This window comes from Mobula hypostoma, chromosome 13 (assembly GCF_963921235.1).
Source record: "Mobula hypostoma chromosome 13, sMobHyp1.1, whole genome shotgun sequence".
In the NCBI taxonomy this organism is placed as follows: domain Eukaryota; kingdom Metazoa; phylum Chordata; class Chondrichthyes; order Myliobatiformes; family Myliobatidae; genus Mobula; species Mobula hypostoma.
In genome coordinates, this window is record NC_086109.1 from 97003478 (window position 1) to 97025098 (window position 21621).

The 21621-nt window shown below is 44.0% G+C and overlaps 1 protein-coding gene across 3 annotated transcripts in view; it reads left to right on the forward strand.

Moving 5' to 3' along the window:
* Positions 1-6369, forward strand: part of LOC134355823 (signal peptide peptidase-like 2A) — a 48818-nt gene extending 42449 nt beyond the window's left edge. For 2 of the 3 annotated variants that reach the window (XM_063066286.1, XM_063066288.1), the window contains 2 exons: positions 1312-1472; positions 5554-6369. In XM_063066286.1, coding sequence (XP_062922356.1) covers positions 1312-1472; positions 5554-5628 — 236 coding nt within the window. In that variant the 3' untranslated portion in view covers positions 5629-6369. Of the gene's footprint in view, positions 1-1311; positions 1473-4090; positions 4125-5553 lie in introns of all 3 variants that reach the window. The other variant, XM_063066287.1, reaches the window with a different exon arrangement.
* The last annotated feature ends 15252 nt before the right edge of the window (positions 6370-21621 follow it).

A 21621-nucleotide genomic window follows, 5' to 3' on the forward strand; every position in this document is an offset into this window, starting at 1 on the left:
CCCCTGCGATCCGCCTCTCGGTGCCCGGCCCCTGCGATCCGCCTCTCGGTGCCCGGCCCCTGCGATCCGCCTCTCGGTGCCCGGCCCCTGCGATCCGCCTCTCGGTGCCCGGCCCCTGCGATCCGCCTCTCGGTGCCCGGCCCCTGCGATCCGCCTCTCGGTGCCCGGCACCCGAACCACAGCCCGGCCCCTGCGATCCGCCCTCTCGGTGCCCGGCCCCTGCGATCCGCCTCTCGGTGCCCGGCCCCTGCGATCCGCCTCTCGGTGCCCGGCACCCGAACCACAGCCCGGCCCCTGCGATCCGCCTCTCGGTGCCCGGCCCCTGCGATCCGCCTCTTGGCGCCCGAACCACAGCCCGGCCCCTGCGATCCGCCTCTCGGCGCCCGGCCCCTCACTCTGCGTTTCAGTACACCCGAGGACTGTGACGCGAGGCTGCAGCCCCTCCCATTCTTTACTGGATGTGTCTCAGTCACAACCTGCTGACCTGATGCACGTAGAGAGCGAAACGTACCTAGTGCCGCCTACGGGAGAGAGCGGAACCGCGGATCAGCTGTCGCAGGCTGAATACTTGGCGAGTTGCACTCTCTCTCTCGCAGTGAGAGGGGACCCCATTTCCCCTCATCAGGGAGAGAGTCTGTGGTGTGTCGAATTGTCCTTGCACTGCACATCATGGTCTTCAGTGGGGGCGGAGGGGGGCCTTGCTATTGCTGGGTGGGGGGGGGCGTGTTGGTTATTTTGCAGAAGTGGGTGGGGGGGTCAATGCTGTGCTGCTGCTCATGTATGGGAGGGGGAGTCGTGGGGCTCATGTATGGGGGGGAGTCGTGGGACTCATGTATGGGAGGGGGGAGTCGCGGGACTCATGGGAGGGAGGACATGTATGGGAGGGGGTAGTCAGGGGGACTCATGTATGGGGGGGGAGTCAGACTCATGTATGGGAGGGGGTAGTCGGGGGGCTCATGTATGGGAGGGGGTAGTCGGGGGGCTCATGTATGGGAGGGGGAGTCGGGGGGCTCATGTATGGGAGGGGGAGTCGGGGGGCTCATGTATGGGAGAGGGGAGTCGGGGGACTCGTATGGGAGGGGGAGTTGGGGGGGATTTATGTATGGAGGGGGGAGTCGGGCTTTAGGGTTCGAACGTTTTAACTGTCATTCATTGGGGACCACTCTTCTGTTTTTGTAGATGTTTACAAAGAAAAAAAGATTTCAAGATGTATATTGTATACATTTCTCTGACATTAAATGGAACTGTTGATCTATTTAGTAGTTGTGTGCAGCAGTGAGAAATGTGTAATAATGATTGTCTTCCTTTAAGCGTACGCAGTGGGCATGGTTTTAACCTTTGTGGTGCTGATTGTTATGAAAATGGCCCAGCCTGCCCTGCTCTACCTCGTACCCTGTACCCTCATCACCTGCACTCTGACGGCCGTGGCACGCAAGCAGATGAAAATGTTTTGGGCAGGAAGTGGTTATGAGGTTAGCACCTTCCATTAGCTCCTCGGCTTTGCAAAACAGTCTATAATTAAATGGTTAAAAGTGACATCAGACTCAGCCAATTTCATTGCTGTGACATTATGTGAAGTCCTTGAGGCAAAGCGAGTTAAATACTGACCGGTCACAATGGGTGTTCTTTTACTTTTGTGATTGTATCATGTTTATTATCACTGGTATATGTCATGGAGTTTGATGTTTTGCAGCAGCAGTACATAATCATAAAAAAACTATAAATTACAATAAGAAATATATACTTAAAAATAAGTCGTGCAAAACGAGGGGGGAAATACTGAGGAAGTGTTCATTGTCCATTCAGAAATGTGATGGTGGAGGGCAAACACGGAGCGTGTGTCTTTAGGCTCTCGTACCTCCTCCGTGATGGTGGCAACGAGAAGAGGGCATGTCCTGGGTGATGCGGGTGCTTAATGATGGATGCTGCCTTTTTGAGGTGATGACTTTTGAAGATGTTCTTGATGTTGAGGAGGCTAGTGTCCATAATGTGTATTACAGTATATCCAAGGTGGTAGACATAGACATGTATCTACCATAAGATATAGGAGCAGAATGAGGCCATTTGGTCCATCGAGTCTTCCACCATTTCACCATGACTGACCCAAATCTCCTTTCAACCCCAGTTTCCTCTCTTCTCCCCATATCCCTTCATGCCTGACCGATCAGGAAACTATCAATCTCTGCCTTTAAATATACATAAAGGCTTGGCCTCCACAGCTGCCTATGGCAACAAATTCCACGGATTCACCAACCTCTGGCTAAAGAAATTCCTCCCAGTCTCTGTTCTATTCTGAGGCTGTGTCCTCTGGTCTTCGACTCTCCCACCATGCTCTCCACATCTGCTTCATCGAGGCCGTTCACTATTTGACAGGTTTCAATGAGATCATCCCTCATTCTTGTGAATTCCAGGGCCAGAGTCATCAAGTGCTCCTCATATGTTAACCCTTTCATGTCTAGAGACACTCTGCTGTACTCCTCTGGACCCTCACCAAGCCTCGACACTACATCCTTGCTTTTGTACTCTAGTCGTCTGGAAATGAATGCTAACATCACATTTGCTTTGCATTCTGCATCACAGGCTCTACCTGCAGATTAACCTTTAGGGAATCGTGCACAAGGACTCCCAAGTCTGTTTGCACCTCAGAGTTTTTGTATTTTCCCTCCATTTAGAAAATGGTCAACTTCCATTTCTTCTACCAGCGTGCATGACTGTACACTTCCTGGCACATCTGCCATTGCTTTGCCCATTCTCCTAATCTGTCTAATTCCTTCTGTAGCCTCTCTACTTTCTCAAAACTACCTGCCCCTCCACTTATCTTCATATCATCTGCACACTTTGCAACAAAGCCACCAATTCCATCATCTAAATCATTAACGTATAACGCAAGAAGAATTGGTCCAACACAGACCCCTGTGGAACACCTCTAGTCACCAGAAAAGATTCCCTTTATTCCCACTCTTTGCTTCTTGCCAGTCAGCCTATACTTTACTCTATCCACGCCAGAATCTTTCCTGTAATACCATGGGCTCAGAGCTTGTTAAGCTAGTCTTGTGTGTGGCACCTTGTCAAATGCCTTCTGAAAATCCAAAAACACAACATCAACTGATTCTCCTTTGTCTATCTTGATTTGTTATTTCATCAAAGAATTCCAACAGATTTGTCAGGCAAGATTTTCCCTTGAGTAAACCATGCTGCCTACTGGGCTATTTTAACATGTACGTCCAAGTACTCCAGAACCTCATCCTTAATCAACTCCAACATCTTCCCAACCACTGAGGTCAGACTAACTGGCCTACAGCTTCCTTTCTTTTGCTTCATCCCCTTCTTGAAGAGTGGAGTGACATTTGCAATTTTCCAGTCTTCCAGAACCATTCCAGAATCTAGTGATTCTTGAAAGATCATTACTAATGCCTCCACAATCTCTTCAACAATCATTATTAATGCCTCCGCGATCTCTTCAGCCACCCCTTTCAGAACCCTGGGGTGTAGATCATCTGGTCCAGGTGACTTATCTACCTTCAGACCTTTGTTTCCTAAGAACCATCTTCCTTGTAATCGTAACGTCACACACTTCATGACCCCAGCCTGACACCTGGAGCCTCCACCATACTGCTGGTGTCTTCCACAGTGAAGACTGATGCAAAATACTTATTCAGTTCGATCACCATTTCTTTGTCCCCCATCACTAACTCTCCAGCATCATTTTCCTGTGGTCCGATATCCACTCTCTCCTCTCTTTTACATTATGTATCTGAAGAAACTTTTGGTATTTTTTAAAAATATTATTGGCTAGCTTAGCTTCATATTCCATCTTTTCCTTTTTAATGACTGTTTTTAGCTGCCTTCTATTGGTTTTTAAAAGCTTCCCAATCCTCTGACTGTGGCTGTTTTTGGAAGGTGGGTTGTTATTGTCCTGTGCTGGTGTTAAACCACTTTGAATTTGCTCTGTTCAGTACAGAGTCTGTACTCATTAGTGCGGGTGAACTGAGTTAGTGGCAGAGAGCTAAAGGTATGGACTGTGATATAGATGGAATATGAAGATCAGAGTGTTCACTGACTGCAGGCTTCATGCAACCAATCTTTCTAGGTTTTGGACGGCAGCAGGACTCCGCTGTTACAAGGTGAGTCACAGTAATGACTTCACTGCCTTTACAGATGGGGCTGCTGTGGAGGCTTTATCTCCAGAACTATCTCTTTCCCTATTCCATTCCACACTCCTTAAAATCTGCTTTGTTTAAATGGTGCTCCAGAAGATTCTTAGAAATCAAATCTTTAAGCTACAGCATGTTGCATTAATTTGTATGATTTTGGCCTTGCTGATGTCAAATATTACTGGTGATTTTTTGGCGATTAATGATTTTCAGACAGATTTTGACCTTGCTATCATCAAATTTTAGCGTTGATGTTTGGAAAGATGTCTTTAAGCAGGAGAGAACTTTGCCATTTACTAGGACCAGTGATCAGATCTAATCGGCTATTGAAACTGCTGAAGAGGGAGTAAATTCCTGTAGCTGGAACATTATAATGTGACAGGCAAACAATGTCACTGGGTGCCTTGCAAATACCCATCTGATAGTTTTAGTGTGTGGAAACAGGCCCTTCGGCCCATCTGGTCTGTACTGACCAAGATTCCCTTCTACATTACAGTCCCATTTCTTTGCGTTTGGCTCACATCGCTTTAAGCCTTTCCTGTCCACGTACCTGTCCAAGTGTTAACATGTCTGTCTCACCCACTTCCTCAGGCAGTTTGTTCCATATATATCTCTCGCCGCTTCTTTTCCCCACTCCCTCACCTGTCCTGGACATCTTTTGTCAGCACATCCTTTTCTTGGACAAGGGGCCCAAAGCTGCTCACAATATTCCAAGTGAGGCCCCACCACTGCCTGGCTTCTATATTCCAGTCCCCTCAAAATGATTGATAACATCGCATTGCCTTCACAGAAGCAACCTGCAAACTGGCCTTTAGGAAATCCTGCACGAGGACTCCCAACTGATTAACGTTTAACACATTTGAGAATTTATTGTTACCCTCACCCCCTGTCTGAGCTCTCCAACTACTATGTCCTGGGTTGATGCAGTATTCATTTCACACCTTAAGGGCAGACTACGTGGGAGGAGGGGTCGCTTTAGATCTGCCATCTGCTTCCTCATTTTCCTTCATCTGGCCCACACTGTCTCTGTCCTCACTGCCTGGTGTTCCTTGGACTTTCTGACGTCTTTCACAGTTGTAGGAACAAGTTCATCCTAAACTCAGTAGCTCTCGTCAGCTGGAAGGTGCCACTCCCTCAGTTGGTTTCCCCACTTTATTTACAGTGATCGCACACCTGAACACACAGCACAGTCTTCCTGAGAAGGGGGAAACATCTGCGTTAAGTATTTCTGGACAACAGAACGTTTTCCAGTCTAGAGGTTCAGATGTTCCATTAAGTGTGAGCCATAGTGATGTTTGCTAACCTTGGAAATGTTTTTTTTATTTGCTGTATTGGGTTGAGAAGTTTTTCCTTTGCCGGGTGAAATGAATGTGATGTTAACTGTTGTTTCTGCCCTCAGACGATGAGTCCTTTCAGAACAGTGAGTGAAGAAACTGATGCCGCTCTGATTGAGCCTGTGTCAGGGAATCCCTGAAGGACGCCACTTACTGCCTTACCACTAAATTTCTCTATATATTTTGTTACCAAATAATTAGAAAACTCTGGGGCAAATCCAGAAGATGGTGGCCTGACAATGGCTATTGTCTGACTCTGAGCACAAGTTTGTACGTTGAAATATTTTTGTAATGACTAACGATTTTCCTGAATCAGAGAATCCATGATGCACTTTCATGCCTTTAGAAACTGTCTGATGTTAAACATTTTATATGAAATTTCAGTTAATCTGGTCAAATTTTTCTGGGTCCTCTTGCACTAATCACTTGTTTGCCACCCTGAAGAAAGTCAGGAAGGCACACTGAGACACAAACAATGGCAAATGGCTCAGAACAGTCACTGAACAATTCCCATGGACCATCTCAAAGTGTCACAGTGGGATCTACTTCTTCCCCAACCAGACAGGTTTGACCACATTAATGCATGTGAGGGTAAAGATTAAACTGCACTGCTGTGTAATATGATTTGCATCTAACTTTGAAATGCATTCTTTGGAAAAGGGTGGACTATAAAGTTTGTACCCCTACAAATGAAAACTGAAATTCTACATGTTGCAATTTGTGTGTAATGTGATTTGCATCTAACTTTGAAATGCATTCTGTGGAAAAGGGTGGACTATAAAGTTTGTACCCCTACAAATGAAAACTGAAATTCTACATGTTGCAATTTGCATAAGGGAATGTAACTTCAGAAATATTTTATTAAATACTTTTGGAAATGGCTCTGACTTCAATTTTTTTTTCCCAAAGTATTTTCTTAACCATCATTACCCCTCAACCATCAGGTAAATGTTTGTAGACGTGTGGTGAAGTATGTGCAAAGACCAATGCCCTTAAACAGAAAAAAACATACTGCTCAGTCCAGCATGGATAAAAATTTTCCACACCAGTGAGCACAGCTGGAAGAGATGTTGAGGAAAATGCAGTCTTCACTGAGGATAGATCATGGAGCAAAGCACCACGGGAAGTAGACCTTTAACACACGATATCTGTACCAAACGCTATGGCATTCAAACCACCACATCTATACAAAACACAACCAACCCACATCTGTGCCAAACACAATCAAATCACAAAATCCATGCCAGCCCAATGACCTTCAAACCACGTCTGTACCAAACACAATGGCCTTGATCCCACATCTGTATCAAAACACAACTAAGTCACCACATCCGTAACAAACTTGACCAATAGCCTTCAACCCACATCTGTACCAAATATGACCAAGTCAGGAGCCCACCATTCTGTAAAGGAAAACCATCTTTAAGTTTTCCCTATCTCACCTTAAGTGCATGTCCTCCACCCTATAGAAGAGGTTCTGACTGTCTATCCTATCATGCTTCTTCTGTCAATAAAAATGATTATTTCCCTTTAGCCTGTGCTTCTCCAGAGAAAACAGCCCAGGTTTGTCCAACATCTCCTTAAAGCACATGCACTCCAATCCAGGCAGCATCCTGGTAAAACTCTGTTTTCCAATGTCTCCTCATTCTTTCTGTATTGAATAACCAGAATTGTGCACAAGAAGAATGGTTCTGTTGCTGACCTATTGATTGATAACATGGCTTTCATATTACCATTGAGTAAGCCACGACATATACTGTAGCCCTTTTTAACCTGTCAATGACTTTGTCAAAGGTTTTGCTAAAGTCCTATTGTAGTTGTTAATTTCTCTACCACCTTACTGTCAATTACCATCTTGTTGACCTGTACGCCACCCTGTTATCGACTTATCCCTAACTAACACCTGATCTCAGCATTCCCTTTTCAACCCCTCGCTTTTTCCACTTGGTTTATGTTCTGCTGGGTATTTCCAGAACTTACTGTTTACCATTCAAACGCAGATGCTTGTTCTGTGTCACTCCGCTCACCACAACCTCAGCAAACTGGGAATGTTGAATTGGAATAATACCAAGCTTAACACAGAACCAGAGCATATTGCTGTGGAAGAGCAATATATCACTGTCTGCAATTCAGCATTGTTCAGGAGCTATTTAAAGTTCTAAAGCAAGTCCTCAAGTGCTGAGATAGGACAGGTGACAGAAGCGTGTGCAAGGGAACACTTAGAGGAGGCCACGTATGGACATATCCGAATGGATGGCTCTACTGCCTTGATGAGGCTAAACTCAGGTTGGAGGAGCAACACCTCATATACCGTCTAGGTAGTCTCCAGCCCCTTGGTATGAACATAGAATTCTCCAACTTCTGGTAATTCCCTCCCCCTCCCTTCCCCTACCCCTATGTCACTCTGCCCCCTCCTCCAGCTGCCTATCACCTCCCTCATGGTTCCACCTCCTACTACCCACTGTGTTTTCCCCTATTGCTTCTTCACCTTTCCTGCCTATCACCTCCCTGTTTCCCCTCCTCCACCCCTTTATCTTTCCCCTTACTGGTTTTTCACCTGGAACCTACCAGCCTTCTCCTTCCCACCCCCCCCCCACCTTCTTTATAGGGCCTCTGCCCCTTCCCCCTACAGTCCTGACGAAGGGTTCCGGCCCGAAACGTTGACTGTTTGTTTCCACGGATGCTGCCCGACCTGCTGAGTTCCTCCAGCGTGTTGTGAGTGTTGCTTTGACCCCAGCATCTGCAGTGTGTTTCTGTAGTATTGTATGACTTGAAGAATCAGTACTTTAAAATTGATGAGTCTGGAAAGCTGAGGTGGCCAATAAGGTGATGATATACTTTTCCTTCAACTTACACTAACCTCCACTGAAGAATCTGAGAGAATGAAGATATCAGGATGGAGAATTAAAGCTACGAGTAGCTGGTAGCCTGAAGTGACACTTGCATTCTGAACAGAGATGTTCCAAAGTTCAAAGTAAATGTTACTATCAAAGTATGTATACTATACATCACCACATACAACCCTGAGATGCATTTTCTCATGTGCATATTCAACAAATCTGTAGAATAGTAACGAGAACAGAATTAATGAAAGACTGTCCAACTAGGGTGTTCAACCAGAGTGCAGACGACAACAAACTGCAAATGCTAAAAGAAAAAAAAACAATAATATAAATAAGCAATAAATATCAAGAACATGAGATGAAGAGCCTTGAAAGAGAGTCCAGTGGTTGTGGGAACATTTCAATGATGGGGCAAGTGAAGTTGAGTGAAGTTATCCCCTTTGGTTCAGAAGCCTGATGGTTTAGGGCTAATAAATGTTCCTGAATCTGGTGGTGTGAGTCTTGAGGCTCTTGTACCTTCTTCCTGATGGCAGCAGTGAGAAGAGAGGACTGTCCCATCATGGAGGAATCTGCATCATAAACTGTGAACGAAAGTGGAAAAGTGCAAATGCATTACTGTTTTATTTGTAAGGTGGGGAGGTATCCCCTGTGTTTTGTTGGAAGGTGCTGTATGGAATGGAATGGAAGTGGTTGGTTTGAGAAGTCAATCAGTCCATGAGAATGCTGATGCAGGGGCTGAGGAAAAGGGAGAAATATTCGATGGTGCCATCATTCTGCAAAAAGCAAAGGCTGGTCTACTGATAGGGGTTGGGCGGTCGGCTATGGGACAAGATCACCTCTTGGATGAAGAGAGCAAACACAGATTATAACCACTTTGCTGAAGTGTTTGCACAACCTGACCTGTCAATTCTCCCTCTCACTCCTACTCCAACCTCTGTCGCGATCTCCAACACCATTTCAACAAAGTCTAACCCAAGCTCAAGGAACAACATTTCATCTTCCATCTGGGCACAGTACTGATACAGTACAGGCTCAGTACTGAACTCAGCATCTTAGATAATTAACCAGCTTCTGTTCTGACTCTCTGTGATTACCTTTTACTTCTGCCTTTATCACACACCAAACCTCGCCCAGTTCTGATAAAATGTCTCCTACAAGCAACTTACTCTTGCCAAAGTTGCTGCCTCATCTGTTTAAGCACCTCATTGGAAGGGTTTTGGTTTGGATCTGTATTGAATTCATTGATTTGAACCCCAACAATGATAAAAAAAAAATACTATCAGCTGTGGCAACCTTGACCAGAGAGGCCTCTGATAAAAACAGAAAAATCCTGAAATACCCCGGGCATCTTGTACTCAGACCCAGATACAACCGATGAGAGATCTGACTTGGGCAACCATCACTGCACAGTCCCCTGATGAGTTTTTCTTAGTATAATTTTTATTGAGTTTTCAAAATGAATACATGAGAAGATAATATCTACCCTCCTCCCTCCCCTTAACCCTTCCCCCGATATATACTCCTACCTAAAAAGAAAAGAAAGAAAGAAAGAAGAAAAAAAAAGAAGAACTGCCTGGATATTGGAAGGTTTCCACACGCTCCATGGGATTCAAAATAAATTTAGTATATTTATTTGTTACTTTCCCCAAGGGACCAAGATCTTTATCATTGGAGCAACTAAATATGCCATCCTATCTTTTAAATAAGGGCGCCGAATATTCAAAAATGTATCCCCTGATGAGTTGAAGAAGAACAGATAGACTGAAAGATTGTTATAAACACCCTTCTATGAAATGCTGTATGTAGTGTGTGTCTTCAGTCACGAGAGTGAAGATGGCTATGTATTTTGGGAAGGAGGGCCTGACAGCTCAAGGCAGCACAGAGCCTGGCTGGGACACAAACTAGAGAGAGATGCAATTGGGGCTGGCAGAGGGCCATGTTATTATACAAACAAAGTGTAGAGAAATTTCCTGATAAATGCACTGGTGTGAACACCCTCACATCAAGGACATGGAATGTCCTTGTAGCAAGCTTTCCTCTGCCTCCTGCCCGAACAATATGTCCAAGGTAAAGGCTCCACTTCTCCCACCTCCAGATGGAATCAATACTATCTACTTTGTGGCTCCCCCATTGACACATCTGGTAAGTGCAAACCCAAAACTACAAAAATCAGGTTGGTTAATCTACAGAATAACAACTGTGGCTGGTAAACTAGGTGTTTGTAACACAACGATAATCCCATGGGGGTGATCCGTGTCAGGTTTGTAATTTAAATCAAATGGAACTACACCCCTAAATAGATTGAAATGACCAGAAGTGCACATTGAAACTAAGCATTTAAAGTAACTCATTCCAAATCAATGGTTACATATCTTCTTGTTAGTAACAGATTCCGTGCAAAACACTGACTGCAGACGATCTTGGGAAACCTGTTCCATTCCAGAAAGAAATGCTTCAGTATGCAGAGCTGAAAGGTGTGTTGTTGGTTGATGGTTGGTTAGGGCAGACAGCTGATGTCAGTTGGTGCAAATTGTTGATGGGTGTGCGTTAGTGGAAACCTCTGGTGCACACAGCTTGGTGTGAGCTGATGACTGAGTGTGAGCAGACAATGGGCAGGAGGTTGCTACAATCTGACAGTGGGTGTGTGTCGATGAGTGTGTGATGTTAGAGGAAATAGAAGTTATTGGGAGGTGTGCAAGATTCTTGGGGAGTCGGTAAGTGGCACCTTAACGAGGCATGTGACCTGACCAACCATGTCAACTCACCGCTGTTGTCAACATCCCACAGGCATTCCCATTTTGTGTTAATTTTTTATTTTAATTTAGTCCCGCTAATAATGGATAATCACACATGGCGTGATCTCTATGAGTCTGAAGGTGGTGAAACCTTGAATTCCAATCCTGCTAAGAAACAGAAACTGCAGGAAGTGTTACATACCTGTTGTACGGTTTTACTTCATTCCCATCAGATCAGTGACGCCCCATGTGTCTTATTTGTAATACTGTACTCTCTAATGAACCATGAAACCATCAAAGTTGCAGAAACACTTCCTTAAAAGACATCCTGAAGAGGCTACTTATGGTATTACTCAGTTCCAGAAGATGAATGAAACATTGGAAAAAGAGTTGCATACTCAAGTCATTTGCCAAGAAAACTAGAAGTGACTTTGACAGTGGTCTCATTGCTTCTTATAATATTTCTAAAATGATAACGAAGTGTGGAAGATTTCATGCAATTAGTGAAAGATTAATAATGCCTGCTGTATCAGAAGTGCTTACCACTGTTCTCAAAATGGATACCAGTGTTTTAAAATCAATTCCTCTGAGTAATAACTGTAGCTCATTGTACTGATGGAATGAGTGAAGATATTGAGTCTTGACTATGCACAGAGCTACAGAAAACAGAATTTGGGATACACTAGATGAGTCAACTGTGCGAGACAATTGCACATGTATGGTTTACCAAACATGGAGAAGTTTATGAAGAGATTCTCTTTTGTAAAATGTTAAAAACAGTATCAACAGAGAATCAATCTACTACAAGCTCAAAATGTATATTGAGGATAGAAGTATTCCAATTAGGAAGATGATTTCTTGTGTAACAGATGGAGCACCATATACGACAGGTCACTATGCTGGTTGAGTGGCATTTATGAGAAAAGTAATTCCAAGTCTGTTTGCAATTGGTTGAGTAATTCATTGATAATATTTCACAGCCAAAAACTTCAGCCAGCGACTTTTTTTGAGGATGACTCTTGTAATAATTAAATCTCATCCATTAAATAGCAAAATATTTCACCATTTATGCTAAGATAACAATGAAGAGTTTGAACGCTTGCTTCTTCACATTAACATGCATTGGCTGTCAAAAGGCTGCTACCTAAAACATTCCTTTAATCTTTTTGACATTGTGGTTGAATTTTTGCTCAAAGTTGGCAAGAACTTGGGAAAGAAAATTGAAGTTCTACGTGGAGATGTAGCATACCTAGCTGATCCGTGTGTCAAAATGAACATTCTAAATAAGAAACTGCAGGGTGAGAATTTCAATTTAATCCAGGTAAAAAGTGCAGTTTTTATCAGAAAATTGGAAATATATAAGCAACACATTGGGAGAAGAATGTTCTCACAATTTTCCTGCATGGATTGTATGGCACTCCCTTTCACAGATGGTGATTTGCAAGAGTACTGCTTACACCTGCAGTCGCCGAAGAAGGATTTTCAAAATCAATTCAAGGATTTGAACGATCTGGAAATTCTGGACAGGGTGATTAACCCATTTCTTTGCAAGGTGGAAGAACAGGAGAAGAGCTTGCAAGAAGTTGCTATCAAAATTCAGAATGATGAAGAAGGAAAGATGCTTTTCAAAAATGTCACCTTTTGTGATATGTGGCTGCACTGTCATACCAAGTTTCCTGGTCCTTGGAGAAGAGCCAAACTGTTCTTCATTGTATTTCCATCCTCTGACCTTGTTGAAAGAGGCTTCAGTGCAGTGAACCACATACTCACAAAAGAACAGAAACCGCTTGTACATTGTTATATGTGGGGACTTAAGGCTTTTGCTGTCACAACTTGAACCAGATATTTCAACTCTTGCTAAAAACCATCAAGCTCAAGGATCACATTGATATCAAAGCTGCTGTACAGTACACTGGTACTATGTAAGCTAGGTTTAGAGACAAATTAAAACTAAAGCAAAGTTATTTTTTTTCATGTTAGCATATGGTAGACATGTTTTTACTCTATGGGGGTGCCGGAAAGTATATTCTGTCCAAGAGGGGCATTGGCAAGTGTGAAGGTGCTTTGGGGGGGGGGGGGTTGTTGGCAAGTATTAAAGTGCTTTATGGGGGCATTGGGCTAAAACAGGTTGGGAAACACTGCCTTAAGGTTAACTTGCAGGAAAGTTGTTAGTAAGGAAGGCAAGTGCAACACTAGCATTCATTTTGAGAGGACTGGACTATAAGAGCAAGCAGGTATGGCTGAGACTTTGTAAGACACTGTTTAGACCACAATTAAGGTACTGTGAGCAGTTTTGGTCCCTGTATTTGGGGAAAATGTGTTGGTAGTGCAGATGGTCCAAAGGAAATTCATGAGAATGATTCCTGGAATGAATAGCTTAATGAATGAGGGAAGTTTCAATGCATTGGGCCCATACTTGAGGGAGTTCAGAAGGACAAGAGAGAGAGGATCTCATTGAAACCTCTGGACTATTAAAAGGCCTGGACAGACTGGACACAGGAAGGATGTTTGCCTGATGAGGAGAGTCTAGAATATGAGTGCACAGCCTCAGAATGAAGAGACATTCCATGAGATGAGGAGGGATTTCTTCAGGCAGAGGATGGTGAATCTGTGGAATCTGTTGCCATGTAAGCTGTGAAGACCAAGTCACTGGGTGTACCATAATCACAAGAGATTCTGCAGATGCTGGAAATCTTGAGGAACACACATAAAACGATGGAGGAACTCAGCAGGTCAGGCAGCATCTATGGAAGGGAATTAATGGTCGACATTTTGGGTTGAGACCCTTCATCAGGAAGACAAGACTTAAAGACTGGGTGTATTTAAGGTCGAGGTTGAGATTGATAGGTCCTGTTTGGTAATGGGTTATGGGGAGAAGGTACGAGAATGGGCTTGAGAAACAAAAATCAGATGCATTGAATGGTGTAACAGACTCGATGGGCAGAATGGCCGATCTCTGATTCAAAAGCTTATGGCTTTGTGCAGGCAATTCGTGTCTTAAATTATTGGGTTCTTTTGCGGAGGTGATGAAGGCACCAGTTGTAGTCTACATGGGCCTAGTAAGGGGAGGACAAATGGTATAAATGTCAGGATCCTTAAGGGCATCGGTGTACAGAGGCATCATGGTGTCAAAGCCCAGAGCTCCCTGAAAGTGGCAGTACCAGTTGATAGGTGGCAGAGAAGCTTGCCCTCCTCAGTTGGGGTATTGAAAACAGGAGTCAAGAAGTCATATTCCAGCTGCATAAAACGTTGCTTTCACTGCATCTGGACTCCTGCATTCACTTCATTACAGGAAGGATGTCGAGGCTTTCGAGAGAGTGCACCAGGATGCCGTCTAAGAACTATCAGATATAAGAGGAGTTTGGACAAACTTGGAGTGTTTTCTCCAGTGAGCTAGAGGCCAACAGGAGACTGGAAAGGTGGCTTTAGAATTATGAGGGACATAGATGGCGTCCCAGGTAGAAATGTTATGTCTAGAGAGCATAGCTTTAAGAGAAGGAAAGTTTAAAGGGGATGTGCAGGGAAAAGGAGTGTTAGGTGCCAGGAATGTGTTGCTGGAGATAGTGGCAGAAGCAGACAGAGAAGTATGTTTTAAGGGACGTTTAGGCAGACAAGTGAACAGACAGGGAATGGGGGGGGGGTGGAATATGGATGTGTGGGCACATGGGGGAAATATGGACCATATTTTCAGCCACCCTGAAAAGAACCTCTTTATCTCCAACTCTCTGCCTTCTGGCAGTCAGCCAATCTTCTATCCACACGAGTGTCTTGCTCTAATACCACGTGCTCTTACCTTGTTTGGAAGCTTCATATGTAGCACCTGGTCAAAGGCCTTCTGAAAATCCAATAAAGTCCACTGACTCTCCTTCATCAAGCCTGCTTGTTACCTCCTCGAAGAAAGCCAAGTTGGCTGTCCCTAAGAAACCTTGCCTCCAACTTCCATCCTTCCCTCAAATTTACCTGGTCCATTTCCGATACCTCCTCCCCGCTCCACATTCTCAATCTCACTGTCTCTATCTCTGCAGTCAGCTTATCAATTGACGTCTATTATAAACCCACTGACTCTCACAGATACCCGGACTATATCTCTTTGATACCACCCGCTTCTCTTAATTCCTCCTTTTCCACCACACCTGCTCTCAGAATGAGGCTTTTCATTGCAGACCAAAGGAGATGTCCTCCTTCTTCAAAGAAAAGGGCTTCCTTTCTTCTCCATCAATGCTGCCCTCAACCATATCTCTTCCATTTCACGCATATCTGCCCTCACCCCATCCTCCCACCACCCTCGTGTCCAGCACATAATTGTCTGTAACTTCCACCATCTCCAATGGGATCCCACCACCAAGCACAGCTTTCCTTCCCCCACCACTTTCTGCCGGGATCACTCCTTATGTGACTCCCTTGTCCATTCATTGCTCCCCACTGATCTCCCTCCTGGCTCTTATCCTTGCAAGCGGAACAAGTGCTACACCTGCCCCCTCACTATTATTCGGGGCTCTAAGCAGTCCTTCTAGGTGAGGTGACACTACGCCTGTCAGTCTATTGGGGTCATCATGGTATCTGGTGCTCCCAGTGTGGCCTCTTGTGTATTGATGAGACCACTTCGCCAAGCACCTAAGCTCCATCTGCCAGAAAAAGAGGGATCTCCTCGTGGACAATCATTTTAATTCCACTTCCCATTCCTGTTCCGATATCTCCATCTATTGCCTCCTCTACTGTTGCAATGAGGCCACACTCAGGCTGGAGAAGCAACACCTTATAGTCCGTCTGGGTAGCCTCCAAACTGATGGCATGAACATCGATTTCTTGAACTTCCAGTAATGCGCCCCCACCCCCCATTCCCATTTCCCTCTCTCACCTTCTCTCCTTGCCTCCCTCTGGTGCTCTTCCTCCTTTTCATTCCTCTGTGGCTTTTTGTCCTCTCCTATCAGATTCCCCCTTCTCCAGCCCTGCATCTTTTACCAATCAACTTCCCAGCTCTTTACTTCCTCCCGGTTTCACCAATCACATTGTGCTTCTCCCTTCCCCTCCCCACACCCTTTTACTCTGACTCCTCATCTTTTTTCTCCAGTCCTGCTGAAGGGCCTTGGCCTGAAACATTGACTGCCATCTTTTCCATAGATGCTGCCCGGCCGGCTGAGTTCCTTCAGTATTTTGTGTGTGTTCCCAAGAAACCTGTGCTTTATCCAAATATGAATAAAATGTCAGGATCCTCTGAATCCTTTCCAATGGTCTACTAATTACGTGAGGCTCACTGGCCTATGATTTTCTGGATTATTTCATTATCCTTCTTAAATAAAGAAACATCAGTGGCTACACTCCAGCCCTCTGGTACCTCATCTGTGGCTAGAGAGAATATGAAGACCTTTGCCAAGACTTTTCGATATAGGGTTACATCCCATCAGGCCCTTATCCACGTTAACATTATTCAACAGATCCAACTTCACCTCCTTGATCTCAACATGCTTTAGATTATTAGCATACATTATTATGAACACACCATTGTCACACACTTCTCTTTGGTGAATACCAATGTGAAGGACTCATTTACTACCTTGCGCATTTCATTTGGCTCCAAGTGCAAATTCCCTTATTTGTCATAGAGTTGGTTCCACTCTGTCACCTACAGTATTGTTCAAGTCTTAGACACATGCAAAAAAGATTCTGTAAAGCAAAGCTGCTTTCAAAAATAATGAAATGAAAAGTTTCTAAATACATAAAAGATTACTATAAAGAGCAGTAAACAGTTAAAAAAAAATCAAACCAATATTTTTGTTGGATATAACCTAGTCCTGACGAAGGGTCTTGGCCCAAAACGTCGACTGTACCTCTTCCTAGAGATGCTGCCTGGTCTGCTGCGTTCACCAGCAACTTTGATGTGTGTTGCTTAAGATTCCAGCATCTGCAGATTTCCTCATGTTTGCGTCATGTAAACCAATATTTGGTGTGACCACCCTTTGCCTTTGAAATTGCTTCAATTCTTTTAAATACCCTATCATGCAGTTTTATAGCAAATCGGCTGGTAGGTTGTTCTGGCATCTTGGAGAACTTGCCACAGTTCTGCAGATTTTGGCTGTCTCAGTTGCTTCTTTCTCTCCCAGTAATCCCAGACAGCCTTGAAGATGTCAAGATCAGGGCTGTGTGGAGGCCATACCATCTGAAACCAAATTTTTTTAAAAATCCAGGGTGCCAAAGACTTTTGCAGAGTATTGCACCTGCTCTCTTGCCTTTTATGTATACAATGCCTCTGGGTTTTCTTTAACACCACTTGCCAAGGACATTTCATGCCTCATTTTCATCCTCCTAATTCCTGTCTGAGGTCTTTCCAGGTTGAATGGACATAATGCATTAAGCATGAGGTGTATTAGTATAGGCTGATAAATGGTACAATATGGTGGGTGAATGGGAAGTGTATGTAAGGTACGGTAGGTCTGATTTCATTTATGAAACTTGAAAATTGGTTTCTGTTGAATGTGGTGTGTGAGTGAACGGACAATATGAGCTAATGAAGGTCTGATTTCGACTGAATTAACATGGGAATAAGACTACAAGATATAGCAGCAGAATCAGGTCATTGAGACTGTTCCGTCATTTCATCATGGCTGATCCATTTCCCTCTCAGCCCAATTTCCTGCCTTCTCCCCGTATCCCTTCATGCCCTGACCAATTAAGAATCTATCAACCTCTGCCATAAATATACCCAAAGACTTGGCCTCCATGGTTGCCTGTGGCAACGAATTCCACAGATTCACTACCTTTTGACTAAAGAAATGCTCATCTCCATTCTAAATGGACATCCCTCTAATTCTGAGGCTGTATCTTCAGGTCTTAGACTCCACCATCATAGGCAACATCCTCTCCACATCCACTCTATCAAAGTCTTACAACACTTAGTATGTTTCAATGATATTCCCCCCTCATTCTTCTGAATTCCAGTGAGTACAGGCCCAGAGCCATCAAATGTTCCTCCATATGACAGGCCTTTCAATCCCGGAATCATCCTTTCTTAGATAATGTGCCCAAAACTGCTTACAATATTCAAAGGGAGGTCTCACCAATTCCTTAAAAAGCCTCAGCATCACAGTCTTGCTTTTACATTCTAGTCCTCTCAAGATGAATGCTAACATCGCCTTTGTCTTCCTCACCACTGGCTCAACCTGTAAGTTAGCCTTCAGGGAATCCTGCATGAGGACTCCCAAGTTCCTTTGTACCTCAGATTTTTAAATTTTCTCTCCATTTAGAATATAGTCTACACTTATATTTATTCTACCAAAATGCATGACCATACACTTCCTGACACTGTATTCCATCTGCCACTTCTTCGCCCTTTCTTCTAATCAGTCTGTCCTTCTGTAGCCTCTCTGCTTTCTCAAAACTACCTGCTCCCCCACCGTCCTTCATATCGTCTGTAAACTTGCCCACAAAACCATCAATTCCATCATCAAAATCATGGACCTATAAAAAGCAGTCCCAACACAGACCCCTGCAAAACACCACTGGTCATCAACCACCAATCAGAAAAGGCTCCCTTTATTCCCACTTTTTGCCTCCTGCCCATCAGCCAATGCTCTATTCATAGAAACATAGAAAATCTACAGCACAATACAGGCCCTTTGGCCCACAAAGTTGTGCCAAGCATGTCCTTACCTTAGAAATTACCTGGGCTTACCCATAGCCCTCTATTTTTCTAAACTCCATGTACCCATCCAAAAGTCTCTAAAAGACCGTATCGTATCCCCTCCACCACCGTTGCCGGCAGCCCATTCCACGCATTTACCACTCTCTGAATAACAAACTTAACCCTGACATCTCCTCTGTACCTACTCCCAAGCACCTTAAACCTGTGTCCTCTTGTGGCAACCGTTTCAGCCCTGGGAAAAAGCCTCTGACTATCCACACGATCAATGCCTCTCATCATCTTATACACCTCTATCAGGTCACCTCTCATCCTCCATCACTCCAAGGAGAAAAGGCCAAGTTCACTCAACCTATTCTCATAAGGCATGCTCCCCAATCCAGGCAACATCCTTGTAAATCTCTTGTGCACCCTTTCTATGGTTTCTACTTCCTTCCAGTAGTGAGGCGACCAGAATTGAGCACAGTACTCCAAGTGGGGGCAACATTACCTCTCAGCTCCTAACATCAATTCCACGATTAATGAAGGTCAGTACACCGTACGCCTTCTTAACTACACAGTCAACCTGTGCAACTACTTTGAGCATCCTACAGACTCGGACCCCAAGATCCTTCTGATCCTCCACACTGCCAAGAGTCTTACCATTAATACTATATTCTGCCATCATATTTGACCTACCAAAATGAACCACCTCACACTTGTCTGGGTTGAACTTCATCTGTCACTTCTCAGCCCAGTTTTGCATCCTATCAACGTCCCACTGTAACCTCTGACAGCCCTCCAGACTATCCACAACACCCCCAACCTTTGTGTCATCAGCAAATTTACTAACCCATCCCTCCAAGCTGGTATCTTTCCTGTAATACCATAGGGTCTCAACTTGTTAAGCAGTCTCTTGTATGGCACCTTGGATTTTCCGAAGGCCTTTGACAAGTACACAATATCCACTGTTTCTCCATTGTCTATCCTACTAGTTCCTTCTTCAAAGAATTCCAACAGATATTTTAGGCAAGATTTTTCCTTAAAAAAGCCATGCTGACTATGGTTTTTTTTTCAACCAGCTCCAACATCTTCCCAACGACTGAGGTCAGACTAACTGGCCTATAATTTCCTTTCTTCTTCCTCTCTCCCTTCTTGAAGAGTGGAGTGACATTCCAGAATCTAGTGGTTCTTGAAAGATCATTACTAATGCCTCCACAATCTCTTCAGCCACCTCTTTCAGAACCCTGGGGTGTACACCATCTGGTCTAGGTGACTTACCTACCCACAGCCCTTTCAGATTCCCAAGCACCTTCTAGTAATGACAATTTCATACACTTCTGCTCCCATACTCTCCAACTTCTGGCAAATTGGTAGTGTCTTCCACAGTGAAGACTGATGTGAAATATTTATCTGCCATTTCCTTGTCCCCATTGCTGGCATCATTTTCTAGTGGTCTGATTGTACTCTCATCTCCCTTTTACACTTTATGCTGTATATCTGAAGGAACTTTTGGTATTCTCTTTAATATTATTGGTCAACTTACCTTTGTATTTCATCTTAATGACTTTTTTTTTGTTGCCTTCTGTTGGTTTTGAAAAGCTTCCCAATCCTATAAAAGAGTTCTTCCACGTGTATAAAAATAAAGGAGAGACTGGAATGGTTATTGGACTGCTGGAAAATGATGCTGGAGAGGTAGTGATGAGGGGCAAAGGAATGGTGGAGAAGCTTAATATGTATTTTGCATTAGTCTTCTCTGTGGAAGATGCTAGTGGTATGCCAGAAATTCAAAAGTTTCAAGGGGCAGAAGTGAGTGTTATTGCCATTAATCAGGGGAAGGTGCTTGAGAAGCTGAAAATTCTGAAGGTAGATAAATCACCTGTACTGGATGGACTACACCCCAGGGTTCCCAAGAGAACATGGAGGCATTAGTAATGATCTTTCAAGAATCACTAGATTCTGGAATGACTTCAGAGGACTGGAAGATTGCAGACATTACTCCACTCTTTAAGAAGGGAGGGAAGCTGAGGGAAATTATAGGCCAGTTAGCCTGACTTTAGTGGTTGGGAAAATGTTGGAGTCTATTATTATGGATGGCATTTCAGAGTACTTAGAGGCACATGAAAAATAGGTTGAATTCAGCATAGTCTCCTTAAGAGGAAATCATGCCTAACAAATCTGTTGGAATTATTTGAGGAACTAACAGGCACAATAGACAAAGGATATTGATTACTTGGATGTTCAGAAGGCCTTTGACAAGCTGCCACACATGAGGCTGTTTAACAAGAGTCCACGGCATTACAGGAAAGATACTAGCATGAATAGAAGACTGGCTGGCTGGCAGGAGACATGGAATGGGAATAATAGGGCCCTCTCTAGCTGGCTGCCCGTGACTCGTTGTATCCGCAGGGGTCAATGTTGGAGCCACTTGTCAATGATTTGGATGACGAAATTGATGGCTTTGTGGTCAAGTTTAGGGACGATACAAAGATAGGTGGAGGGAGTCTTGAGGAAGCATGGAGTCTGCATGAGGGCTTAGACAGATTGGGAGAATGAGCAAGGAAGTGGCAGATGGAATACAGTGTATGGTCATGCACTTTGGCAGAAGGAGTAAAGGTGTGGACTATTTTCTAAATGAGAGAAAATTCAAAAAGCAGAGACACAAAGGGACTTGGAAGTCCTTGTACAGGATTCTCTAAAGGTTAACTTGCAGGTTGAATAGGCGGTAAGAAAGGCAAATGCAAAGTCAGTATTCATTTCAAGAAGACTCGAATATACGAGCAAGGATTTGATGCTGGGAGGTTATAAGGCAGCACTTGGAATATTGTGAACAGTTTTGTGTCTGTAATCCAAGAAAAGATGGGCTGGCATTGGAGAGGCTGCATAGGAGGTTCACAAGAATGGTCTCAGAAATTAAAGGGTTAATGTACTGTCTGAGGA